At 38.0% G+C, this 27,854-nt stretch overlaps 3 protein-coding genes across 6 annotated transcripts in view; 1 reads left to right on the top strand and 2 right to left on the bottom strand.

Annotated features, from left to right (window-relative positions):
- The window catches only part of LOC146475270 (cytochrome P450 4F1-like), a 25,389-nt gene extending 6,485 nt beyond the window's left edge, over window positions 1-18,904 (bottom strand). Inside the window, exons 1-9 of the mRNA XM_085115646.1 lie at window positions 18,487-18,904; window positions 5,399-5,588; window positions 4,803-4,930; window positions 3,590-3,705; window positions 3,431-3,493; window positions 2,343-2,475; window positions 1,529-1,591; window positions 1,148-1,235; window positions 231-333 (exon numbers count right to left, since the gene is read on the bottom strand). Coding sequence (XP_084971772.1) covers window positions 231-333; window positions 1,148-1,235; window positions 1,529-1,591; window positions 2,343-2,475; window positions 3,431-3,493; window positions 3,590-3,705; window positions 4,803-4,930; window positions 5,399-5,588; window positions 18,487-18,702 — 1,100 coding nt within the window. The 5' untranslated portion in view covers window positions 18,703-18,904. The remainder of the gene's footprint in view (window positions 1-230; window positions 334-1,147; window positions 1,236-1,528; window positions 1,592-2,342; window positions 2,476-3,430; window positions 3,494-3,589; window positions 3,706-4,802; window positions 4,931-5,398; window positions 5,589-18,486) is intronic.
- Window positions 18,905-20,488: 1,584 nt separating this feature from the next.
- LOC146475269 (uncharacterized) lies at window positions 20,489-25,820 on the top strand. Of its 2 annotated transcripts, none has more exons than XM_085115636.1 (4): window positions 20,489-21,078; window positions 22,554-22,731; window positions 23,436-23,720; window positions 24,026-25,820. In XM_085115636.1, exons 2-4 carry the CDS (start codon window positions 22,679-22,681, stop codon window positions 24,348-24,350), a joined length of 663 nt encoding a protein of 220 aa, XP_084971762.1. In that variant the 5' UTR covers window positions 20,489-21,078; window positions 22,554-22,678; the 3' UTR covers window positions 24,351-25,820. The 2 variants fall into 2 exon arrangements, with proteins under 2 accessions (XP_084971762.1, XP_084971761.1); XM_085115635.1 differs by having other exon boundaries at window positions 20,489-22,005.
- Window positions 25,821-25,857: 37 nt separating this feature from the next.
- Window positions 25,858-27,854, bottom strand: part of LOC146475268 (uncharacterized) — a 38,311-nt gene continuing 36,314 nt past the window's right edge. For all 3 annotated transcript variants that reach the window (XM_085115630.1, XM_085115631.1, XM_085115632.1), the window contains exons 29-31: window positions 27,362-27,434; window positions 26,601-26,758; window positions 25,858-26,107 (exon numbers count right to left, since the gene is read on the bottom strand). In XM_085115630.1, coding sequence (XP_084971756.1) covers window positions 26,006-26,107; window positions 26,601-26,758; window positions 27,362-27,434 — 333 coding nt within the window. In that variant the 3' untranslated portion in view covers window positions 25,858-26,005. The remainder of the gene's footprint in view (window positions 26,108-26,600; window positions 26,759-27,361; window positions 27,435-27,854) is intronic.

The raw sequence follows: 27,854 nt of genomic DNA, 5'->3' as shown, positions 1-27,854 counted from the left end.
CTACTACAACAACAACAAAAACATCATCAGCAACAGAATTGCTTGCAATTGTGAGGTCGTGTATCTAACTTAAGTTAAAAATATGCATGCATTAACTGGTTAATGCATGCATAATGCATTAATGCACTGGTTAATGTTAACTAATTAATTTCCTTCGCTCACTGGTTTGCATAATAAGAGAAAAGGCCGGCTACAAGGCAGGCAAAAAATAAGCAGAATTTTGACTTTACCATTCAAGTTCTTTTTTGTCACCAAAAACTTCATCAGCTTCCTCTTGGCATTCCTTCTGATGTTCCGGGAATAAGGCAAGATTGTACAATGTCCACGAGATTCCTTATCAGATGGAAAATACCAAGAGACTATGAGGTAAGAGAGCGAATCCCCCATACATGCCCCTCTTCCTATGAAAATTTTTTTCAATCTATTTTTGTTTGCGTCATTTAATTTTAAACTCAAAATAGCATGGCGCGAACGAAAAAAAGATTGAAAATAATTATCATGGGGCACAGGGATTCGCTCTCTTTCCTCATAGTCTCTTGAAAATACTAAGTTAGGCTGGTCCAAAGTCTTTTCTTTGAGAGCTTTGAGCCTTAATAGTGACCATCGTGTTATGAAAATATCGGGTTATGAAAATATGGGAAATTAACACCAAATATGAAATGTCTTGATAACTACCCAAATTCTTCACACTAGTAACATAAGAAATATAAGTAGAACAGAGAGGAGAATGTGTTTATTGATATAAGGCGTTAAAGGGTTTCAGTGTAACGTTGCAGATGTTCAACCATTTTTCGTTTAGGCATACCTAAAAAGAGGTAATCACTGTGATGAATAACACAACAGCAATTTTCTGAACTGTTCTATGCTTAAACGATTTCTCTGCCCACCCCCCCCCCCCCTCCATCCCGCCAAAAATGACGATAGATTGTGAGAAGAATAGACCATTTCCGATTTGCTTTGAACCTCATTATGAAAGCGAGGCTAAGTGCAAAGTTTTTGTTATGAAAATTAGTTTTCATTCATATGCAAACAAAACTAATTTTCAAATGAAAAGTTTCGCATTTAGCCTCGCTTTCATAGTGAGGTTCACAGCAACTCGCAAATGACCTATTGGTTCAAAATGCATGCAAAAAGTAAAATTTGTTACCAGATGCTACAGTGTCTTGTCCAGCTGCGAAAAAAGTGACCACTTCTGCTCTTATCTCTTCGTCAGTCAGACCATTACCGTCTTCATCCTGTGGCCAGTAGGCAGCTGGCAATTATATTTTATAAACAATTGCAGGAGAGGGGTGGGGCCGGAGCTGTTGTGTCAATTTGTCTGTGACGTAACTGGTTTTGTTAGCGAAACAGATTATTCCTGGATCTGACACGTTCATACATCACATTTCTACTAACGTCGAATTCAGAATGAAGACATTTTTATCAAACAATGGATTTGCGGTTTAATAATTCAAGAGGCCGCGTTTTGAAACCATTAACTTAAGTAATCAGAAATATTTTCCCACAAGTATGAAAGATCGATAACTACCTTGATTGCAAGGATAATATCAACCATGTCTAGGTGTTTTTTCCTGTGGTTGTCCTGGGCGCCCTGTGAATCAATCAAACAATTCTTTAAATAAGTGCATATGATCTTAGATGGAACTAAAAGCGTTTTGCGTAAAGCGTTTTGGTTTGAAATTGCAAACGATTTGTACGCTTTTCATTATCTTCTCACCAAAACGATCAAAAACCCTAATATAAGGAAAAGAAAAAATACCGAAAATGTTGAATAAAAACGAATCTAAAATACCACTTCCACGGCTAAAAAAGTTAAACTGAGAAAAATAACTTCTTTTAACTTTTTTTTTCGCCTTGTTAAAAAGTATTTTAAATCTTGAGCGAATATTATGGACAAAAACGGATCCATTTCCAAAATAAGTATGTGTGTCACTTTTACGGCTTATTTACGGTCTCGAATACACCTACAGTTTCATTTCTTCGGTTAAAAGCAAAACGTTTTAAGATCGGGGTGTGGCTGCTTGAATTAGCCTCGGTACGTTTATGAAAAGCATCAAATGGATCAGGCCTTAAGGATAACTCTTTAACATAGAGACTAGATATTACAATAGGATACCGGAGTCAGGGGCTTACATGGGGCAGTTGGTCAACCGAAGAAAACAAATTGATGTTACAAGATGTGCTGCTAAGTTACAATTTCAAAGATAAATGGTTTTTCAAAGATTAATGGTATAGACGAGACCGTTGGTCTTGTATGAAGGATGATCCTTTACATTTTTCTAGTGTCTAAGCTTTGTAAAACTCCATGGCCGAGTCGTTAAGTTATAAATCATCTTGCGTACCTTGTCTTCCAGAGTCTTTCGCCTTCTTCTTATTATTTCCTCTGCTATTTTGTGAGCTGCATCGCAGTTACGATAAAAGTCTCTACCGTCTTGGGTCCACCGGAAGATCCAGTCTGGGTGCAGAATAGGTGTACTGTACAACAAAAGTATTACAGGGAATGCGGAGTTATAGGGAGAATATCATACAGAATCTTTTGAAGTTACTTACATTGAATTACGACCAATTACCGAAACAAAAAAGTTATTGAAAATGATCTATTATTCATGATCAAAGCAACACAGGCATACTCGGAAAAAAAAAAATCCGAGTGCTCACATCAGGAGTCGAACCTAGGTGAGGAGTCTATTTTGTTAAGGCTGAGACTGCAATACTATTAAGTGAATGTGCATGACAAATAAACGATGGGACGTTTATGAACTTAAACGTTTCTTCACGCTTCCCGTTAATATGCAAGTAATGAAACATCAACAGGTGCTGCGCACGCTGTGCTAGTTTGCTAGCATCTGAAAATCTGGAGAGAAATGGCTGTGGACAACAACCCAAAATGGCAAAGCACGCTTCTACCCGAGCATAACAATGATACAAATTAAAGAAAAATACTCATGAGTTTACAGTAATTTACAATGGTCGTTCCTTTAATTTACAATCATTGTTACTTAATGCCAATAAACTAATAGATTGATCACAAATTATGCTAGGAGGGGGAGGGGAACCATGTAACAATCCCACAGCCCCCTTCTCTGTCCATAACAATGATATTATTGCTAGCTTGTATCAGAAGATCAGGGGGAGGGATAAAAATTCTATTTGCAGGCAAATATTCTCTCTTTCACTGGATTGATTGTTATATTCAGGTCGTTGATTGGACAGAGCCATTTGGTTAGATTCTAAAATCAAGATGGGGAACAAAAGTTAATTGTTTTCACTAGAAAACTATATTTGAGGCTTCAGTTTATTAGACATACAGCTGTATACGGGAATTTGTCAAAGGGTGGGCAGAATGTTTAGATCATTTACAGTAAATATTTAGTTTAATATGATCTGATATTCTTATATGCTTTAATTACAAACATACTATTGTACTTACATAAGTCTCTTTATCATTGCTTTAGATACCGCAGTAAGACTTTGGGTGAATGGATCCTGTATCCTGAGGAAATTCATTTTTATGCAAAATGTACGTCAGATCGATTGACTGGAGTTTAAAACACAGAACATCAATTAAGTGCAAAAGTACCGCACTTACACATTTGTCTGGCAGTTGCTGTTGAAGCTGAAAGCGCATTTGAGGGTGGAGTCGAGAGCCATTAAGCCAAGGTCCCGGAAACATTCCATTTCTTCTGGATGCCGAGCCCACTTGTCCTGAAAGAAATTGGTGTATGAGGAAACAAGAGCTACTGCTGGGGAGTAGGGAGTTGATGGAAACTGAGAATTGAATGTGCTTCCGTCTGGTCAGAAGCATTACGACATCAAAGCTCAACTTAGTATTCAAGCAGGGTTTTCAAGTAAGATATTTATATTGGTCAAAAATGTAAATGTTTTTAAAGGTTTGGGAACCATTCAAAATACCTTTGCGATCAAAATTGTTCAACGCTGGATCAAAGCAGATTGGATGATGGGAGGGGGGGGGGGGGGGGGGGCAAGGAGAAGGCCATTGCTCCGAACGTTTGGGTGGACTGTGCGGCGCAAGAGCTCAAAACGTCGCCCTATTAATTTCAGATGCAGGCTCCATATCAGGCATCTCAAAGTCACGGAATCTGGGACTGAATCAAACAGAACGATTGCTTTAGGCATGGGAGAAAGCTTCCATACCCCTCCCTACCCCGCAGTCCAATCATTCTTTGTCACAAAAGTTGCCTTCGGAAGAAGTTAACTCTGACCAGGTCATTTTTTCATACCCTATTTGAGACCAACTTCTTAAAATGTTCAGTCCCTCAAGCAAAACTTAGAACTTAAGGCAAGCCTTTTTGAGGCCTAAATGGCTCTAACTTCGGGCTGCATTTACCTGTATAACTTTTACACAGGAGAACAACCATCCCCTCATAATTTAATAATTTAATAATTTATTCGCTTATATTGTGCATTTTCCAAGACAAGATGATCCAATGCGCATTACAATAATCACAAAAGCACAATATGTATATATATTACGTGTGACAGCAGTATTGAAATGACGAATCCTCTATATATTCTATATCTACCTATCTACTATATTTACGATATGTCATTTTATATCTATATGTTTAACAATAGGAGTATTACTTCGATTATAATAAGTTGTGATTAAAAGTAAAAATATATACCATAAAATGTAAAATGTAAAAAAATGTATATAAAACTACTTAAAAAAGAAAAATCAAAAAATCAATCAGGAGCGAAATGCCATAGTAAAAAGGTGTGTCTTTAGTAGCACATAAATTGGATAATGCTACCGCCCTCCCCACACGGGTGTGACTTACCAATAAGATTGTAGTGGATTCCTGGAATAACTTTGTGTAAGGCTTCAAGACGTCGGCATGAAAAGCTGGAGTCAACAGCTTCCTCATTTGCTGCCAGCGGTTACCACTGACAATCGTTAAGCTCTTTCCTATTAGCACAAAAATGCATTTAATGAGTTTTTTATATTAGAGACGCATAATGCGTCTGACATGAACCTGGGAGAAATGGTTGAGTGTCTGGATATGCGTCTGGTAGGTCGTCTGGTGTAATAATAATAAGTCACTAAGAACAAACTATCTTCGAACGCGTTTTGAAAGGCGGTTATGCGTGTTTTGATTCACCTAATTCTGAAATGACTAGTTCATTCCTTTGAAAAATGCTGCTTCAAAAAATTAAAAGAATTCTTTTAAATCATTATTAATCTTTAACAGCTGTAATCTTTGATTTTCTCTCTTTTTTTTCTTCAACTTTGTATCTTGTTGACCCACATTTAACGTAACACATTCAAACGTGAATCTTGACAAGAAACATAGAAACATATTTTTTTTATAATCCTCGTGGTTTCTGGAATAAATAAATAAGCATAAATTCCGTTCCATTTATTGAAGCATCTTACCAGTAAAGGGTACAATGAGGCTATAGACAAACTCCTCCTTTGGCACGTGGCTGGAAAGTATAAGCTTGAGTGAATCTGGATGACAGAGGACTAGAGCTGCTCGGAGAGGGCCAAACCACAGAGAATATGCCGTTTTATACTTTGTTGCACACTCAACATGGAATTTTAAGCCATTGCCATCAAACGTTGCCTGTGAGGTAAGACAAACGATTTGGTCTAATATTCATCCTAATACTATAGACTATGCGTTTTGGCCTAATTTCCATCCTAATACTATAGACTATGGATTTTGGCCTAATTTCCACCCTAATACTATACACCATGGATTTTGGCCTAATTTTCATTCTTATACTATAAAACTAAACACTATGGACTTTGGCCTAATTTTCATTCTAATACTATACACTATGGATTTTGGCCCATTTTTCATCCTTACATTATTCACTATGGATTTTGGCCTAATTTTCATTCTAATACTATACACTATGGATTTTGGCCCACTTTTCATCCTTACACTATACACTGTGGATTTTGGCCTAATTTTCATTCTAATACTATACACTATGGATTTTGACCTAATTTTCATCCTTACACTACGCACTATGGATTTTGACCTAATTTTCATCCTTACACTATGCACTATGGATTTTGGCCTAATTTTCATCCTTACACTATACACTATGGATTTTGGCCTAATGTTCATCCTTACACTATGCACTATGGATTTTGACCTAATTTTCATCTTTACACTATGCACTATGGATTTTGACCTAATTTTCATCCTTACACTATGCACTATGGATTTTGACCTAATTCTCATTTTAATACTATACACTATGGATTTTGGCCCACTTTTCATCCTTACACTAAACAATATGGATTTTGGCCTTATTTTCATCCTTATACTATGCACTATGGATTTTGACCTAATTTTCATTCTAATACTATACACTATGGATTTGGCCCACTTTTCATCCTTACACTATACACTATGGATTTTGGCCTAATTTACATCCTTACACTATGCACTATGGATTTTGACCTAATTTTCATTCTAATACTATACACTATGGATTTGGCCCACTTTTCATCCTTACACTATACACTATGGATTTTGGCCTAATTTTCATCCTCACACTATGCACTATGGACTTTGACCTAATTTTCATTCTAATACTATATACTATGGATTTGGCCCACTTTTCATCCTTACACTATACACTATGGATTTTGGCCTAATTTTCATCCTTACACTATACACTATGGATTTTGGCCTAATTTTCATCCTTACACTATGCACTATGGATTTTGACCTAATTTTCATCTTTACACTATGTACTATGGATTTTGACCTAATTTTCATCCTTACACTATGCACTATGGATTTTGGCCTAATTTTCATCCTTACACTATGCACTATGGATTTTGACCTAATTCTCATTTTAATACTATACACTATGGATTTGGCCCACTTTTCATCCTTACACTATACACTATGGATTTTGGCCTAATTTTCATCCTTACACTATGCACTATGGATTTTGACCTAATTTTCATTCTAATACTATACACTATGGATTTGGCCCACTTTTCATCCTTACACTATACACTATGGATTTTGGCCTAATTTACATCCTTACACTATGCACTATGGATTTTGACCTAATTTTCATTCTAATACTATACACTATGGATTTGGCCCACTTTTCATCCTTACACTATACACTATGGATTTTGGCCTAATTTTCATCCTCACACTATGCACTATGGACTTTGACCTTATTTTCATCCTTACACTATACACTATGGATTTTGGCCTAATTTTCATCCTAACACTATACACTATGGATTTTGGCCTTATTTTCATCCTAACACTTTACACTATGGATTTCGGTCCAATTTTTATCCTAATACTTTATAGACTACGATTTTGGTCTAATTTCATGGAGTTTTACGATTAGGTGTTATTTACACTTAAAATGATTCCCAAGACACCCCGAGATCCCAACGGACACAAACTAGTAAAAAATGTCCACTTCAAAATTTTGATCATTTTTGACCCAAAACCCTGGACATAACGTTCGTCCTTCACGAGCGAAGATGACCAAGACTTCACATCAAGGGGGGTATGGGGACATACACCTTGGCAAAAAAGTCGATATCTGGACCAACAACAAATATTCTTTAAAAAGCTTCGAAAATGAATCAGTGTGTCTCAAAACGTCCCTGGAGACACTTTTAAGGCCTCCCAGGGGACCAGCGACCATTGGCTATAGGAAGCATGGGTTTTGACTAAATAAATATTACATTTATCTCAAATAAAGTTGAATTACTCACAATGAAGTAGTATTTAGGCTTTTCTGATAAATGAGGTCTTTATTTAAACGAAACACATGTTTCCTATAGCCCATGCAGCAACAAAGAAATAGCCCACAAAAGATAAAAGTCAGGGTAAGGGTTAAATAGAAACGTCTTTGTCAGGGCGTTATTTGCACTATAAAATGACTCCCAGGGAATTTTTTCGACAGGCAGAGATCCCTAGGGAAATAAACGAGTGAAAACTTCGGACTTCCAAATTTGATCGTTTTTGACAAAAACCGTGGCCTAACCTCTTGGAAAAAGTCGATCTTTTGGCCCCCGCAAATATTCTTTAAAAAGCTTCCAATCGAATCAGTGTGTCCAAAAACATCCCCTGAGAATCTTTAAAGGCCTCCCAAGGGAACAGAGAAAAAAAAATATCCCAATAGAGTCAGGGTTAAAAAGGAAATTCCTTGTCAGGGCGTTATTTGACCTTAAAAATCATTCTCCTTGCATTTATTCGACACGCGAAGATGCCTAGGAACGTAAAAATGCCAACTTAAAAATTTAGTCATTTTTGACCAAAAACCATGGACTAATTCCTTAGAAAAAAGTCGATTTTTGGACAAAATGCAAATATTCTTTTAAAAGCTTCCAATCGAATCAATCTGTCCGAAAACGTCCCCTGAGACACTTTTTTACCCTCCCAAGGGACCACAAACAAAGAAATAGCCCAATAAAGATGAGTCAGGCTAAGAGTTAAACAAAAAATTCTTTGTCAGGACGTTATTTCCACTTAAAAATGATTCCCAAGGGCGTTTTGCGACACGCTGAGATCCCTAGGGACATAAACAAGTGAAAAAGGTCGACTATGAATTTTGGTCATTTTTGACAAAAAACCCTGGATTAACCCCTTAGAAAAAAGTCGATTTTTGGACAAAATACAAATATTCTTTCAAAAGCTTCCAATCGAATCAATCTGTCTGAAAACGTCCCCTAACACACTTTTTAGCCCTCCCAAGCGACCACGAACAAAGAAATAGCCCACAAAAGATGAAGTCAGGCTGAGAGATCAACAAAAAATTCTTTGTCAGGACGTTATTTCGACTTAAAAATGATTCCCAAGGGCGTTTTGGGACACACTGAGATCCCTAAGGACATAAACAAGTAAACAATGCTGACTTCCAAATTTGGTCATTTTTTAGCAAAAACACTGGACTAACCCCTTCGAAAAAAGTCGATTTTTGGACCAATTACAAATATTCTTTTAAAAGCTTCATATCGCATCAATGTGTCTGAACTCGTCCCCTGACACACTTTTTAGCCCTCCCAAGCGACCACGAACAAAGAAATAGCCCACAAAAGATGAAGTCAAGCTGAGATATAAACAGAAAATTCTTTGTCAGGACGTTATTTCCACTTAAATGCTGAGATCCCTACGGACATAAACAAGTAAACATTGCTGACTTCAAAATTTCGTCATTTTTTGGCAAAAACACTGGACTAACCCCTTATAAAAAAGTCGATTTTTGGACAAAATACAAATATTCTTTTAAGAGCTTCCAATCGAATCAGTGTGTCCGAAAACGTCCCCTGAGAAACTTTTTAAGCCTCCTAAGGGACCTAAGACAAACAAATAGCCCAAAAAAGATGAAGTCATGGTCAGAGATAAACAGAAAATTCTTTGTCAGGGCCTTATTTGCACTTAAAAATGATTCCCAAGGGCGTTTTGTGATCCGCTGAGATCCCTAGGGACATAAACAAGTAAAAAAGGTCGACTTCAAAATTAGGTCATTTTTCAGCAAAAACCCCTTTGAGAAAAATAGATTTTTGGACAAAATAAAAATATTCTATTAAAAGCTTCCAATCGAATCTATGTGTCCAAATACACTTTTTAGGCCTCCCAAGGGACAAGACACAAAGAAATAGCCCACAAAAGATGAAGTCAGGGTCAGAGATAAACAGAACATTTTTTGTCAGGGCCTTATTTGCAATTAAAAATGATTCACAAGGGCGTTTTGTGACACGCTGAGATCTCTAGCGACATAAACAAGTGAAAAACGTCGACTTTAAAATTTGGTCATTTTTGACCAAAAACCCTGGACTAACCCCTTAGAAAAAAGTCGATTTCTGGACACAGTACAAATATTCTTTTAAAAGCTTCCAATCGAATCAGTGTCTCCGAAAACGTCCCCTGTGACACTTTTTTAGCTTCCTAAGGGACCAAAGACAAAGAAATAGCCCAAAAAAGATAAAGTCATGGTCAGAGGTAAACAGAACATTCTTTGTCAGGGCCTTATTTGCACTTAAAAATGATTCCCAAGGGCGTTTTGTGACACGCTGAGATCCCTAGGGACATAAACAAGTGAAAAAGGTCGACTTTCAAATTTGGTCATTTTTGACCAAAAACCCTGGACTAACCCCTTAGAAAAAACTCAATTTTTGAACAAAATACAAATATTCTTTTAAAAGCTTCCAATCGAATCAGTGTGTCCGTAAACGTCCCCTGAGACACTTTTTAAGACTCCCAAGGGACCAGAGACAAAGAAATAGCCCGAAAAAGATAAAGTCATGGTCACAGATAAACAAAACATTCTTTGTCAGGGCCTTATTTGCACTTAAAAATGATTCCCAAGGGCGTTTTGCGACACGCTGAGATCCCTAGGGACATAAACAAGTGATAAAGGTCGACTTCAAAATTTGGTGAGTTTTGACCAAAAACCCTGGACTAACCCCTTAGAAAAAAGTCAATTTTTGGACAAAACACAAATATGTTTTTAAAAGCTTCCAATCGAATCAGTGTCTCCGAAAACGTCCCCTGAGACACTTTTTAAACCTCCCAACGGAAAAGAGACAAAGAAATAGCCCAAAAAAGATGAGGTCAGGGTCAGAGATAAACAGAACATTCTTTGTCAGGGCCTTATTTGAACTTAAAAATGATTCCCAAGGGCGTTTTGTGACACGCTGACATCCCAAGGGACATAAACAAGTGAAAAAGGTCGACTCCAAAATTTACACATTTTTGAGCAAAAACCCCTTAGAGAAAAATCGATTTTTGGACAAAATACAAATATTCTTTTAAAAGCTTCCAATCGAATCAGTGTTTCCAAAAACGTCCCTTGAGACACCTTTTAGGCCTCCCAAGGGACAAGACACAAAGAAATAGCCCAAAAAAGATGAAGTCAGGGTCAGAGATAAACAGAACATTTCTTGTCAGGGCCTTATTTGCACTTAAAAACGATTCCTAAGGGCGTTTTGTGACACGCTGAGATCCTTAGGGACATAAACAAGTGAAAAAGGTCGACTTCAAAATTTGGTGAGTTTTGACCAAAACCCCTGGACTAATCCCTTAGAAAAAAGTCGATTTTTGGACAAAATACAAATATTCTTTTAAAAGCTTCCAATCGAATCAGTGTGTCCGAAAACGTCCCCTAAGACAGTTTTTAGGCCTCCCAAGGGACCAGAGACAAAGAAATAGCCCAAAAAAGATGAAGTCAGGGTCAGAGATAAACAGAACACTCTTTGTCAGGGCGTTATTCGCTCTTAAAAATAATTCTGAATGGCCTTTTGTGACACACTGAGATCCCTAGGGACATAAACAAGTGAAAAAGGTCGATTTCAAAATTTGGTCATTTTTGACCAAAAACCCTGGACTAACCGCTTAGGAAAAAGTCGATTTTTGGAAAAAATACAAATATTCTTTTTAAAGCTTCCAATTGAATCAGTGTGTCCGAAAACGTCTCCCTACACACTTTTTAGGCCTCCCAAGGGACCAGAGACAAAGAAATAGCTACAAAAAGATGAAGTCAGGGTGAGAGATAAAAAGAATATTCTTTGTCAGGGCTTTATTTGCACTTAAAAATGATTCCCAAGGGGGTTTTTTGACACGCTGAGATCCCTAGCGACATACACAAGTGAAAAAGGTCGACTTCAAAATTTGGTCATTTTTGAGTAAAAACTCTGGACTAACCCTATAGAAAAAAGTCGATTTTTGGACAAAATACAAATATTCTTTTAAAAGCTTCCAATCGAATCACTGTGTCCAAAAACGTCCCCTGAGACACTTTTTTGGCCTCCCAAGGGACGAGAGACAAAGAAAAAGGCCAAAAAAGATGAAGTCAGGGTCAGAGATAAACAGAACATTCTTTGTCAGGGCCTTATTTGCACTTAAAAATGATTTCCAAGGGCGTTTTGTGACACGCTGAGATCCCTAGGAACATAAACAAGTGAAAAAGGTCGACTTTTAAAATTTGGTCATTTTTGATCAAAAACCCTGGACTAACCCCTTAGAAAAAAGTCGATTTTTGAATAAGATACAAATATTCTTTTAAAAGCTTCCAATCGAATAAGTGTGTCCGAAAACGTCCCTTGAGACACTTTTTAGGCCTCCCAAGGGACCAGACAAAAAGAAATAGCCCAAAAAAGATGAAGTCAGGGTAAGAGATAAAAGAAACATTCTTTGTCAGGGCCTTATTTGCACTTAAAAATGATTTCCAAGAGCGTTTTGTGACACGCTGAGATCCCTAGGAACATAAACAAGTGAAAAAGGTCGACTTCAAAATTTGGTCATTTTTGACAAAAAACCCTGGACTAACCCTTTAGAAAAAAGTCGATTTTTGAACAAGATACAAATATTCTTTTAAAAGCTTCCAATCGAATAAGTGTGTCCGAAAACGTCCCCTAAGACACTTTTTAGGCCTCCCAAGGGACCAGACAGAAAGAAATAGCCTAAAAAAGATAAAGTCACGGTCAGAGATAAACAGAACATTCTTTATCAGGGCCTTATTTGCACTTAAAGATGATTTCCAAGGGCGTTTTGTGACACGCAGAGATCCCTAGGGACCTAAACAAGTAAAAAAGGTTGACTTCAAAACGTGGTCATTTTTGACCAAAAACCCTGGACTAACCCTGTAGAAAAAAGTCGATTTTTGAACAAGATACAAATATTCTTTTAAAAGCTTCCAATCGAATCAGTGTATCCGAAAACGTCCCTTGAGACACTTTTTATGCCTCCAAAGGGACCAGAGACAAAGAAATAGCCCAAAAAAGATGAAGTCAGGGTCAGAGATAAACAGAACACTCTTTGTCAGGGCTTTATACGCACTTAAAAATAATTCTGAATGGCCTTTTGTGACACGCTGAGATCCCTAGGGACATAAACAAGTGAAAATGGCCGACTTTAAAATTTGGTCATTTTTGACCAAAAACCCTGGACTAACCGCTTAGGAAAAAGTCGATTTTTGGAAAAAATACAAATATTCTTTTTAAAGCTTCCAATTGAATCAGTGTGTCCGAAAACGTCCCCCTACACACTTCTTAGGCCGCCCAAGGGACCAGACAAAAAGAAATAGCTACAAAAAGATGAAATCAGGGTGATAGATAAAAAGAATATTCTTTGTCAGGGCTTTATTTGCACTTAAAAATGATTCCCAAGGTGTTTTTTTGACACGCTGAGATCCCTAGGGACATACACAAGTGAAAAAGGTCGACTTCAAAACTTGGTCATTTTTGAGTAAAAACTCTGGACTAACCCTATAGAAAAAAGTCGATTTTTGGACAAAATACAAATATTCTTTTAAAAGTTTCCAATCGAATCACTGTGTCCAAAAACGTCTCCTGAGTCACTTTTTTGGCCTTCCAAGGGGCGAGAGACAAAGAAATAGCCCAAAAAAGATGAAGTCATGGTCAGAGATAAACAGAACATTCTTTGTCAGGGCCTTATTTGCACTTAAAAATGATTCCCAAGGGCGTTTTGTGACACGCTGAGATCCCTAGGGACATAAACAAGTTAAAAAGGTCGATTTCAAAGTTTGGTCATTTTTGACAAAAAACCCTGGACTAACCCCTTAGAAAAAAGTCGATTTTTGGACAAGATACAAATATTCTTTTAAAAGCTTCTAATCGAATCAGTGTGTAAGAAAACGTCCCCTGAGACACTTTTTAGGCTTGCCAAGAGACCAGAGACAAAGAAATAGCCCAAAAAAAATGAAGTCATGGCTAGAGATAAACAGAACATTCTTTGTCAGGGCCTTATTTGCACTTAAAAATGATTCCCAAGGGCGTTTTGTTACACGCAGAGATCCCTAGGGACCTAAACAAGTAAAAAAGGTTGACTTAAAAACTTGGTCATTTTTGACCAAAAACCCTGGACTAACCCTTTAGAAAAAAGTCAATTTTTGAACAAGATACAAATATTCTTTTACAAGCTTCCAATCGAATCAGTGTATCCGAAAACGTCCCCTGAGACACTTTTTAGGTCTCTGAAGGGACCAGAGACAAAGAAATAGCCCAAAAAAGATGAAGTCAGGGTCAGAGATAAACAGAACACTCTTTGTCAGGGCTTTATTCGGACTTAAAAATAATTCTGAATGGCCTTTTGTGACACACTGAGATCCCTAGGGACATAAACAAGTGAAAAAGGTCGACTTTAAAATTTGGTCATTTTTGACCAAAAACCCTGGACTAACCCCTTAGAAAAAAGTCGATGTTTGAACAAAATACAAATATTCTTTTCAAAGCTTCCAATCGAATCTGTGTGTCCGAAAACGTCCTATGAGACACTTTTTAGGCCGCCCAAGGGACCAGAGACAAAAAAACAGCTACAAAAAGATGACGTAAGGGTCAGAGATAAACAGAACATTCTTTGTCAGGGCCTTATTTGCACTTAAAAATGATTCCCAAGGGCGTTTTGTGACACGCTGAGATCCCTAGGGACATAAGAGGTCGATTTCAAAATTTGGTCATTTTTGAGCAAAAACCCTGAACTAACCCTTTAGAAAAAAGTCGATTTTTGGACAAAATACAAATATTCTTTTAAAAGCTTCCAATCGAATCAGTGTCTCCGAAAACGTCCCCTGAGACACTTTTTAGTCCTCCCAAGAGACCAGAGACAAAGAAATAGCCCAAAAAAGATGAAGTCAGGGTTAGAGATAAACAGAAAATTCTTTGCCAGGGCGTTATTTGCACTTAAAAATGATTCCCAAGGGCGTTTTGTGACACGCTGAGATCCCTAGGGACATAAACAAGTGAAAGAGGTCGATTTCAAAATTTGGTCATTTTTGAGCAAAAACTCTGAACTAACCCTTTAGAAAAAAGTTGATTTTTGGACAAAATACAAATATTCTTTTAAAAGCTTCCAAATGAATCAGTGGGTCCGAAAACGTCCCCTGAGACACTTTTTATGCCTCCAAAGGGACCAGAGACAAAGAAATAGCCCAAAAAAGATGAAGTCAGGGTCAGAGATAAACAGAACACTCTTTGTCAGGGCTTTATTCGCACTTAAAAATAATTCTGAATGGCCTTTTGTGACACGCTGAGATCCCTAAGGACATAAACAAGTGAAAAAGGGCCGACTTTAAAACTTGGTCATTTTTGACCAAAAGCCCTGGACTAACCGCTTAGGAAAAAGTCAATTTTTGGAAAAAATACAAATATTCTTTTTAAAGCTTCTAATCGAATCAGTGTGTCCGAAAACGTCCCCCTACACACTTTTTAGGCCGCCCAAGGGACCAGACAAAAAGAAATAGCTACAAAAAGATGAAGTCAGGGTGATAGATAAAAAGAATATTCTTTGTCAGGGCTTTATTTGCACTTAAAAATTATTCCCAAGGTGTTTTTTTGACACGCTGAGATCCCTAGGGACATACACAAGTGAAAAAGGTCGACTTCAAAACTTGGTCATTTTTGAGTAAAAACTCTGGACTAACCCTATAGAAAAAAGTCGATTTTTGGACAAAATACAAATATTCTTTTAAAAGCTTCCAATCGAATCACTGTGTCCAAAAACGTCTCCTGAGTCACTTTTTTGGCCTTCCAAGGGACCAGAGACAAAGAAATAGCCCAAAAAAGATGAAGTCAGGGTCAGAGATAAGCAGAACATTCTTTGTCAGGGCCTTATTTGCACTTAAAAATGATTCCCAAGGGGGTTTTGTGACACGCTGAGATCCCTAGGGACATAAACAAGTTAAAAAGGTCGATTTCAAAGTTTGGTCATTTTTGACAAAAAACCCTGGACTAACCCCTTAGAAAAAAGTCGATTTTTGAATAAGATACAAATATTCTTTTAAAAGCTTCTAATCGAATCAGTGTGTCCGAAAACGTCCCCTGAGACACTTTTTAGGCTTGCCAAGAGACCAGAGACAAAGAAATAGCCCAAAAAAATGTAGTCAGGGTCAGAGATAAACAGAACATTCTTTGTCAGGGCTTTATTCGGACTTAAAAATAATTCTGAATGGCCTTTTGTGACACACTGAGATCCCTAGGGACATAAACAAGTGAAAAAGGTCGATTTTAAAATTTGGTCATTTTTGACCAAAAACCCTGGACTAACCCCTTAGAAAAAAGTCGATGTTTGAACAAAATACAAATATTCTTTTCAAAGCTTCCAATCGAATCTGTGTGTCCGAAAACGTCCTATGAGACACTTTTTAGGCCAACCAAGGGACCAGAGACAAAGAAACAGCTACAAAAAGATGACGTAAGGGTCAGAGATAAACAGAACATTCTTTGTCAGGGCCTTATTTGCACTTAAAAATGATTCCCAAGGGCGTTTTGTGACACGCTGAGATCCCTAGGGACATAAACAAGTGAAAGAGGTCGATTTCAAAATTTGGTCATTTTTGAGCAAAAACCCTGAACTAACCCTTAAGAAGAAAGTCGATTTTTGGACAAAATACAAATATTCTTTTAAAAGCTTCCAATCGAATCAGTGTCTCCGAAAACGTCCCCTGAGACACTTTTTAGTCCTCCCAAGAGACCAGAGACAAAGAAATAGCCCAAAAAAGATGAAGTCAGGGTTAGAGATAAACAGAAAATTCTTTGCCAGGGCGTTATTTGCACTTAAAAATGATTCCCAAGGGCGTTTTGTGACACGCTGAGATCCCTAGGGACATAAACAAGTGAAAGAGGTGGACTTAAAAATTTGGTCATTTTTGACCAAAAACCTTTGACTAACCTATTAGAAAAAGGTCGATTTTTGGACAAAATACAAATATTCTTTTAAAAGCTTCTAATCGAATCTGTGTGTCCGAAAACGTCCTATGAGACACTTTTTAGGCGTCCCAAGGGACCAGAGAAAAAGAAATAGCTACAAAAAGATGGAGTCAGGGTGAGAGATAAAAAGAACATTTTTTGTCAGGGCCTTATTTGTACTTAAAAATGATTCCCGAGGGGGTTTTGTGACACGCTAAGATCCCTAGGGACATACACAAGTGAAAAAGGTCGACTTTAAAAATTGGTGAGTTTTGACCATAAACCCTGGACTAACCCTTTAGAAAAAAGTTGATTTTTGGACAAAATACAAATATTCTTTTAAAAGCTTCCAATCGAATCAGTGTGTCCGAGAACGTCCCCTTAGACACTTTTTAGGCCTCCCACGAGACCAGAGACAAAGAAATAGCCCAAAAAAGATGAAGTCAGGGTCAGAGATAAACAGAACATTCTTTGCTAGGGCGTTATTTGTACTTAAAAATGATTCTCAAGGGCGTTTTGCGACACGCTGAGATCCCTAGGGACATACACGAGTGAAAAAGGTCGACTTCAAAATTTGGTCATTTTTGACCGAAAACCGTGGACTAACCCCTTAGAAAAAAGTCGATTTTTGGACGTTATACAAATATACTTTGAAAGATTATCTGGGCCTGTTTTCCGTCACAAAATTAGGGGTCAGAAAATGGTCGCGGTCGACGCTTTAACTCGAGCCCGTCAAAAACAAAAGGGTCCACGACACTTTAAACTAAAACTGCAGTGATAGAGATCGCTTCCCGTTTGGTTACTTCTCAACCTCTTTCCCAGGATCCTTTTTCTTATTCAGTGGCCTGGGAACGAGGTTGGACCTGCTAAGATTACGCATTGGAGTTTTGGTTCGGCCGGACAGCGGTAATCGTTGAAAAAGCTAGAATTTCATTTTTTTCCAAACTTAGTGTATTTTTAGTATAATTTCTGTTTTATGGAAAGATTCGACCGACTTAAAGCTCTACTTTTAGGAAAGATTTGACTGTTTTAAGGACGGTTGCCGGGGCCAAATTTGAAAGTACTTTGCTTTCATATAAATAATCTTCACCTGAAGTATCCAGAATGCTCCCAGGGCATGTTGAAAATAATGTTTTGCCGTGTGTTATTCAAATGAAACGTATTATGGCTTCAAAATGCCGGCTGGCGCTGTGTTGTTTGGGCGACTAGGCTATAGGCACCTAAAGGGTTGAAAGTGTGAAATGTTTACGCTCTTAGATCCTGAGTAAAGTTTAAAATGTTCATCGTATTTTAACATGGTTTTGGTTTCGTTCTTAAGCCGGATTATAAAGGGAGAGTGTTCGCTTCGGTATACGCTTATTCTCGTTCAGACGCCGTACTTCACATGAGCCGAATCGAATTCAATGAATTAAGTCCATGTGATGGCAACTGAACATTCAAAAATATTTATCTGTCATGAAGATAACACGAAAGAATCGTTTGTTATTAAAATGCAGTCATGTATACGATCGTATTAATTATTCCAAAAAGCTTTTAAGAATTAATACAAACTTCTTATCTTACAAATAGCTAAATCTGTCTTCTATGATATTGTTCCACTGTTTTTGTTTAAAACATCGCTTAAATTGGAAGATTTCATATCTCGGTAGAAAATTCAGGCTTGTGTTTGATGAGCAAGCATACATTTAAACTTTAAATTTTTAGTCCTTTCGAATGTGAGAGATCTCTCCTACTCTTTTGACGCAATGCTTCTATTATAGCTTTATCTTGCTTTTTTTTCCTTTTTTTCATATGATTACGTGATACCAAAGTGTACTCACCCAATCCGTGTGTCCTTTCAGCCAGTGACTTGGCGGGCCATCGAAGTTCCTTACGCGGTGGTAAGACTGACACATCAAAACAAAACTTGAGAGCAAAAAATGTGCAAGGAAAGCGAAAAATATGGACACACAAATTAGCGACCAAGAAGGAACTGGCAGGCTCCATGGCTGTATAAACGACGCAAACATGTTTGAAGACCAAGCGATTCCAAACATCTTGACCGCGACAAAAAACACCGATGAATTTATAAACAAAGCGACATCGCTTTGCAAAACTTTCGCCTAAGTAAATTAACTGATGTCATTCCATTGGACATTTGACTTTTAAATTAGTTTAGCCTCCCAAATCGAGACTTAGCGTGACATATGTATGTAACCTGGCAAACAGACTGACCGAAAGACAGAGAGAAGGCAAGAGCTAACTCCTGTTTCAACTAAAGACACAAAGAACAGGAAAAAAACATTTCTTCACGTGGTAGTCATTTTGTAAACAATTCTCAAAATAAACACAAGATACAATGAGAAAAAAAAATAACCGACTTGGACCAAAATAAATTTTGAGAACAATCAATCCTTTTACATTTAGTTCCTGTTTTGATGGAAAATGAAATGAATGTTTGGAATGAACGCTTTTTACTGGATAAAACTGATCATCAGTGGTGAAGGAAATTTCAAGAAGTTTCGCAGGAAGAAAAGCGAGAACTTTGTTATCGCCGTCTTCGTTATCGGCTTAGACAACGCCATAACACAAATATCACATAAAATTTCCTGAATATCTATACGGAATGTCTAATCACTACATTTTTTAAATAACTAAAAAAAAAACTTTCACAACATCTTATAAATGTAAACGGTTTGACCCAATTTCGTTCAAAATTTGCGCTTGTGCTAATCATAGATTATCAGGCAAGGACTTGTCTACAGCACAGGCTTTCATACAAGAAAAAAATTGCAGAAACACCCAAAAGAGAGGGAAGACAACAAATCAGTAATTTCAGGAAGCCTGTTACAGGCGTCCAGATGAGGAGCGGCGCGATGGAAATTCAATTGCGGTATGAGGGAATGATAATTAGTTGAAGAGAGTGGATTGCTGTCTTAATTTTAAATGCGCGCAGTTATTTTTTCGCGCAACTCCCCACTATTTGAAAGCATGAAAAGGCTATATTTCAGAGAGCGATTAGAGTGGCCTTAATTATCGCGTCGCAGTCTTTTTCGTAAGCCCAGTTGCATGTAGTAGTAGTTGTTGTTGTTTCGATCAGTGGAAAAGCGTCTTTGTATTACACGTTTTCTTCTGAGCAACGGATGTTAGATATTGCCATCGATACTATGACTGTTCACTTCAAGATTGTTCACAAGTCACTTGAACTGTCTTCTATTATCGAAAAAGTGTTTGTTGCCCAAGTGACATTTGCGGCTAAAACACGCCAAACCCGGGAGGCCACAAAACGTAAAAACAAAAAATAGTTTTTTCTATAAGATCCATTTTGAGTTGTGATTTTTTTTATGAGTTTGTTTTTGTTGCCGACCGTCTGTCTCTGGAGGCAGTGGTTCCAGTGTGCGCCCTACGTTAGTCTGTGGTGGAACTACAGCGTCTGTTGTGGCCGCACAGCCTAATCCTGAATTGGTAGACCTTGCCACAGTTCCTGCCGGTGAAGGCGGATATCGGCTGTTTTTAGTACCGCTTAATAAATACAGGAAGGACAGAAAAATCGTGAAGGGCATGCAGCAAACGAATTCTTTTCTAACTAATTTCCTCTTTAGCAACAAAGAATTTCTTCCACCGTCCCTGTTTGTTGCAGGAGCTGTAGTTGACGCTCAAACTTTGGAAAATGTTCATTTTCTTGTTGCCAGTCGAAGAAGCTGTGGTGCTGCTTATGTGACCAATTTACCTTATACCACCTCAGTTGATAAAACCAAATATATATATTTCTTAGTGCGTGAAACTCGAGTAACTGTGTTACATTTTCTATCTTAAATTTATATTTCTTGTTGCATAGTTTTTATCAGCTTAATCATGAAATGTTTGCCTGATTTTGTTTCGTCAAGCACCGGAAAAAATCTCCCTTCTGGGGATAATTGGGATTTACACGGCTGATAAGCGACGACGTAAGAAGCATGAAGCCGATATCCTGTAGTCTAATTGCTTTAAACTTGAAACCATCCGTTTGACAGCTTGCACAACTAGTGACAAATTTATTCAAAACAGAATGTTGATTAAAAGTTATTCACTTATCCGTAGCCCTTTTGTTTTGCCTTTTAGCGCCATCAGTAACCTGGCGTAGGTATATCTTGTCTCCTTGTTTGTTGTCGTTTTTCTTCTTCCCGCTGTGGAACAAAAGGGAGACGTCTGCGCACGCGCAAAAAATAGACCTTCTCTGGGGTGTGGAGCCAATTGAGAAGTCGCTTATGGCGTCTTGTTGTTTTTTTATGATCATTTCTTCGCAGTGGATAGTTTAGGATCGGATTAGCAAGTTAACAATCTCGTCCCCAGAGCCTTCGTTACCCGTGTCTAGCGGAACGGCCGACGGATGGATCGCAGCCTCTGGGATTGATATTGGCAAGTTGATCAAGAGCCCGTGACTTCTGCAAAAGGTGGAATTTAAATATTTATATTCCTACGTGTTGGTAGTAGGGATTAAACCAAAAAACAACAAACATTATCCTCCCGCAACCGCAGACCAGGCGTTACCAAAGGAAACTGAGGATCCTTAAATATCTGCTAATTAGCTATAAATATAACGTTAGGCCTAATATTAGCCATTGAACAACTGTAACTTAAGATTTTCCTAAAACTTAATAGTTCTGAATGCTAATGGCAAACACGAAAAGTTTATATAATTAATTTATCATTCGATAACATAATGCAAAAATATTGGTTGACTTATTATTTGTAATAAACTGCTCGATAAAGTATATTCTCCTTTGACAATTTGCTTGGAAATCAATTGTCTTTGTATTAAATTTAAAGTTCTCTTAAACGCTCTCGCAGTCTCGGCTGAAGTGAAGCCGGACTTAAAATTTCTGAGCCAGAGTCTGACACTCACCTATCGATAAGATTGAAAAGTCAATCATTACGTAATCTCGACAAGATACTTTAGGCTCTTTGGTCAGCAAATGGTCTCTAGGTGACCAACCACTGACCAATGAGCCTGTAGACCCTGGGTACGGGATTGGTAATAACTACCGGGATTTGACTGTTGGGTTAGCAGGTCAGTTCATATTAAATTTTTTTCGAAAACCTTTTTGTTGCTGCTTGATTTCAGCTCATTTTGTCAGCATTTTTATTGCGTTTGTTTTGTTAAAAAGTGAAAAATCTCGCATAGTAGTATAGCATTATGATGTAATTTATAGAAATTGTACTTTAAATTCAACCAATCAGAGAGCGCTTTACTAGAGACTAGTATCCAAGACCACTCATCCAATTCCAAGGAGACAAAGTCAGCAAGTTTCTTGGTCAGCGGTGGATCTGAGAATCGCTGAAAGAGAAGCGTGAAGCTGCTGGCGCCAATGGAATTGAAGGTAGTTGGCACAGGTTCACTTATTCTTGGAACAGTTTTTTCTTATTACAGCATAGCCCAGACATTTCCAAGATCGTTAACTTTTTACACCTTTTTAATGGCCGTTCATAAATTATATATTATCTTAAATTGGTAGTTTGAAATTCAGTTTAATTGTTTGTGCAGTTTTATCGAGTTGGCGCCTAAGTCTGCTTTCAGTTGACATTTTTATTCGAAATGGTGGTCGTTGATAAAGTGTGCTTGTGAACGTTTGGTTTTCTTAAAAGTTGCAATGATCTGCTTATACTATCGCATTTATTTGATCTGCTTATACTTTGCAAGAATTACCCGTTTTAACTGAAACGATACGTTGTTTTATTTACACAATAAACAGGTGGCATTCCCCTTGACCTTGTAGTTGCTTAATATGTGTCAAGAGTTTTTCAAATCACAAATTTACAGAAGAATGCTAAACGGAATACTAAACCTTTAAGAAGTATTATGACGTTAAACTTCTAGTGTGTCGTTTCAGGTTAAGCGAAATATTTTGTCGTTATTTTTCATTAACAGTTTGTTTGGCAGGTGAAGAAATGGTATACCTACCACCGCATGCTGGGCTTTGAAAAAAGAAGGCAGACAAACGAAAAAATAGTCTTTAATATTCCCTTTAATTTGCGCTGCGAGAGGTTTTAGAGATGATGTGGGCCGACAGAACCCTACAAGGACAACGTAGTGGATGGAATAAATGGTAAGTTTACAAGATCTGTTAACCCTCTCTTTCTCGCCCTCTCAAAGTAAACCTTTGGTTCTTGTAATGCGGTTCTAAAATTAGCGTTTGTATTCAAATGAAAGCAGTTAAAAAGTTTTTTTCACGTGCTTGGACTAATTCCCTATTTGATCTACAATCAAATAAGGCCTGAAAACATTTATCATTGTTAGAACTTGAAATCCAAGGAAGGAAAGTTCAATATTCAACGATCCTTTATTAGTCACGGCGTTGGTAGATTGTTTACGAAAATGCTTGTCTAGCCATCTCCGATTTTTGTGTACCCTTGATAATGTGGCGTACAAAAAAAAAAGCTTGTAATGTTACAGATTAATTCTCAAAGCCGTGAGTTTATAATGGATAATTATAAGCCTGGATCTTAGCTATTGTAGTTTTTGTGAGTTTAATTGCAAAAATCATAAACATCGATTATTAACAAAAAAAAAAAAATACTGTGAACTGTGAACGCCAGCAGTAACTTTTCCGCAACATTTAACCGTTAAAATTGTACCATGTGTCAAGTCCAAGAAACTTCTGCACTCTCCTACAGTAAATCTTTCTTGTCTGTTTTATTCCTTCCTAAAACTAATCCCAACCATCCCCTCGACCACTCCCTTAGGGTAGTGATTGTTATGGCCTTAATCCGACAATATTCTCAAAGAAACGTTTCATTTACTTACTTTTAGCTTGTCAGCTATACAGGCGTCTTCCATGTTCATCTTAATCATGCTATGCGTTGCCAATAACGGAATTCACCTATCACGCAAGAGTAAGTTCAAGGACACCTGGAAGTCACGCAATCGTCGGGAGCTTGAGAGAACACGTCGTTTACAAGACACGAATAGACTAATATATTACCTTCCCAAGACGTATAAGTTCAATTTAGCTTTCAATCACAGCTATACACCTTCTTTTGAAGACGTCGTTTCACAGCTTAAAGAAATTGGTATTTTGGATCTTCCAACTGTAAGGTAAGATGTTTTACATGTAATTCATTCATTTGGACTGCGCAGTCCCATAGGATCGCGGACTCTAAGGACACACTGGAGACCATAATAGGCTATTTTCACGATGGGGACATTTACTACAACTACCAGAATCTTTCAAGCTTCACCCTTGGAAATCCGGGTACAACATTATTTTACCACTAAATTCCAAACTGTTCCGGCTTTCTTTTGCATGTGAATTGTCTGTAGCGGACCCGTGGGAGATATGGGTATGGTGTTACCTTACCTTAATTTCAAATTGACTTTTTCTTTTTCCTTTTTTTTTTCAGTGTGACCCGCTCGTCAAATCCTTCCCAATCAAAGCTAACCACGGAAAGCAGCTTACCAGTATCAAGAATTCGGATGAAGCGTTGTAACCCGTGTGGGGGATGCCCGTCTGCTGATTCTAAACTTTTGTCTTATTCCATTGAAGGAGTGGCAGCAATAACAGCGAAAAAAATCCAGTGCAGCGGTTTCATCTGTTTCAACGGCAGCGGGGAGTGCCGCCTGATAACCCGCCAGTTTATGTTGTACGGAAAAGATGGCGGCCGTTGGAAAGAGAAGACGGTCGAGTTTCATGTGGGATGCGCGTGCCACCATACATCATCTGGCTGAACTGTTCGCCTCAAGGCGGTGTCTGCCTTTTGAGAGTTTGTTTGTCTACTAGGGATGTCTCTATAAAGAAGGTGTATTTTAGAGAGGTGACCACCTTGCTTTGCACCTTTACAAGGTGTTTACCGATGTGTCCATCTCAGAGGAGTCTCTTTTCTCTGAGACGATGAAGCGAGTGAAACACATCGCTAGCGCGACAATCGCTCCTCGAGAATTCTCGCGACGAACGTGAGGCAATTTTCACGCTCTCTACTCTCCCTGAGAAAAATAAGCGATTACTCGGAGTCCAACGTTGGAGAGGTGTCCAACGAAGATACCTGCCATAGAGATTGTCTACCTAAGGTCGATTTCTCTCTAAAGGGGGCCTGTATATCTGTCTGCGTAAAGAGTGGCATCCTTCTCAGATTGACGTGTCTGCCTCAAGAGATGACTGTCTAAGTGTACCAGTAACAGAGAGTATAGATTTAAACAAAAGATAATTTCATTCCGTGACGTCATTACAATGTTAGAACTTAAAGCTGGAGCGCCCGAGTTTCATTCTTGATACCGTACATTTTCTACTGGCTTGAAATAATAGACCACTTCCGAGTTACTTTGAACCTCATTATGAAAGCGAGGCTATGTGCAAAGTTTTTGTTATGAAAATTGGTTTTCATTCATATGAAAACAAAACTAATTTTCATATGAAAAGTTTTGCACTTAGCCTCGCTTTCAAAGTGAGGTTCACAGCAACTCGGAAATGGCCTATTGATTTTTCCAATAAAGTAAAGAAAAAACCCTATTGTTGAAGGCTTTGATGAAAAAAAAAAACAACAACAACAACAACAACAAGAACAAAACCAAAACAACAACAACAAAAAAAAAAACAAACAAAAAAACAAAACAAAACAAAAACCTTGGGCGTAGACTCAATTAATTTAGTAAAAAATTAGGTGTCCAAACGATATTCATTTCTAAGGCTGCATTATCTTCGTTCCCGATACCAGCGGGGTTGATAAAATATCAAAAAATACTCACGAAGTAGAAATCACAAGAATGGAGACTGGCAAAATTTAAGTTACATTGTCTATAACACTTTAATGAAAAATATGCGTTTGATTTCTGATATATTTTTTTAATACAATCTATTTATACTTAAGTCTAACCTCCCTGAGCGAATGTTAACCATCACCCCCCTCAAGTTTTCCATGATACCGAATTTCCAAATTTCCGATCAAATCACTACTTTTGAGTCATCTCGTTAGCTATCGCCTTTACTGGGTGATAGTTTGAGTGGTTGCTTATGAGAGGTTTAACTGTAGAATAACAATTTTTAACGTAAGAAAACCACTAGAACGTGGCGCTTTGGACCGATCTCGAATAATGTAACATTAACTTTCTTATAAATAACGTCTTCAGCAATTATATTAAATATTCATGTTAATTGTACCCGCTGATCACACAGCGATAAAGAACATTAAATAACTTTCCTTTTCATGTAGAATGCAGTTGCCGCTGTCGACCAAATAAGAAAGTGTGACAATTCAAATGAAAGCTACTGAGCAGTACTTTCCTGTGGTGCTGCTTGTTTCTTCAGTATTTTGCAATTTACGAGGTAAAAGGTTTAAAGTTCTCGTTTATTGGTTCCCTGGGGTAATCCCCGGTAGTTCCGCTCATATTTATGCCTCTCCCATGATTTTGTCAACTTCTTCCCAATCGATGTGACTTCTGGTGCTTCCCGTGCTCTCTGACATATTTCCTACAGCCTCGTCAACATCCGCCTGAAACGTGGAAAGTAATGAAGTATTAAGAGTGCGACTGGATCGTGTGCTCTCGAGTTAACCCTAAAAAACCTCAGGCAGTGTTTATATGCTGTACAAGGTGGTTCTAGCTGTTGAGTCTGTGGATAAAATCCCAAAGTGTGACCATTCAAATGAAAGCTACTGAGCAGTACTTTCCCGTGGTGCTGTTTATTATGCTGTACAAGGTGTTTCTTACTTTTGAGTCTGTGCATGAAATCCTAAAGTGTGACCATTCAAATGAAAGCTACTGAGCAGTACTTTCCTGTGGTGCTGTTTATTATGCTGTACAAGGTGTTTCTTACTTTTGAGTCTGTGGATGAAATCCTAAAGTGTGACCATTCAAATGAAAGCTACTGCGCAGTACTTTCCTGTGGTGCTGTTAATTATCCTGTACAAGGTGTTTCTTACTTTTGAGGATTTCATTGCCGAGTTTATTAAACACTTATGATAAAGCAGCCATGCAAGAACTCACCAACAGTTGAGCCACATCGTCTGACGCGCGCAGACTCTGTCCAGTGTTCCATGGGCTGACGTCAAGACCAAAATCCCGCGAAATGCCGCTGCTTGAAGGTCCAGCAGACTCAAAGTTACGAATCTCGTAGTCTCCGCCCACATTGGACGGCCACCCATCTACAAAAAAAATAAAAGGCATTAAAAAAATTGCAAGGCGGCCAGAGAATTTGTTACTAAAGTATAATGGAACTAAGAGAGCATGCTAATCGAAAGATTAAGAATGGCGTTTACGGAAAACGGCAAAGGTGAGAAAAATGGGTTCAAACGTGGAAGATAAGAATAATGCTAAGTAATTCTGGCCTTTGATGCTAACAAAAAACTACTGAATTTTAGTAACAAACTGAAAACGGCGAGGGGCAAATGAAGGTTAAACATTGTCACGTGGTCATTTCTACCGTTTAGTCTCTCTATTGATACTGGGTGGGCGGTAGCTGCATTGTAACCCACACTGGTACAGAATGGGGTTATAAAATTTACAGGCGACTTCACCCTTACAACTTCAACGGAGATATTAGAAATTAAATTACTATCACGGCTGACATGTGAGGGTAAAGATTCTAATGGAAAATACTGAAGATTGAAATCTAACCAGTCGAAATCATTTCATGAAGATTAGAAGTGAACGGTCCAAAGGATAAATAAAGCTATCAACTTTCTGTGCTGTACTGTATCACATTACATTCACAGAAGTAAGAGAAACATGTGGGCAAAAATGATTACCTGTTTTTCTTCCTCTCCCTCCAAACAGACCGGAGTGCTGACCTGTTGGTCTCTTGGAGTCGGCCCTCTGAGGCTAAAAGTGAGAGAACAAATCAGGTTATACAGTAACTTATGTTTGTTAAGTCCAATATGGCAAAATACCTCTACTAGGTATTATTAGGGCATTAACTCACTTTGTCAATCGGACAAGCTACACTGTAGAGCACACAAACCCCCTGCGACATGTTAAAAGGTGTGACAGGTTAATGCGTGACAAGGACATAGTGATATAGGAAGTAACAAGGCAACAAAATAATGTGTGACATGGCAAGTGTCAAGGTTATGCATGGGGTGGTATGTGACAAGATAATAGGAGACGTGAGCTGTAACAAGACGCATGTCACGAACTGTGACAAGATAATACGTGACATATTGAGACCGAAACGCACAACACGAGAAGTGACATTAGGTGTGGCACGAAAATGCATCACATGCATGTAGGGACAGGGTAACA

Source organism: Pavona decussata, unplaced genomic scaffold (genome assembly GCF_977016875.1).
Source record: "Pavona decussata unplaced genomic scaffold, jaPavDecu1.1 SCAFFOLD_84, whole genome shotgun sequence".
In the NCBI taxonomy this organism is placed as follows: domain Eukaryota; kingdom Metazoa; phylum Cnidaria; class Anthozoa; order Scleractinia; family Agariciidae; genus Pavona; species Pavona decussata.
This window is presented reverse-complemented; position numbering and strand designations above follow the sequence as displayed.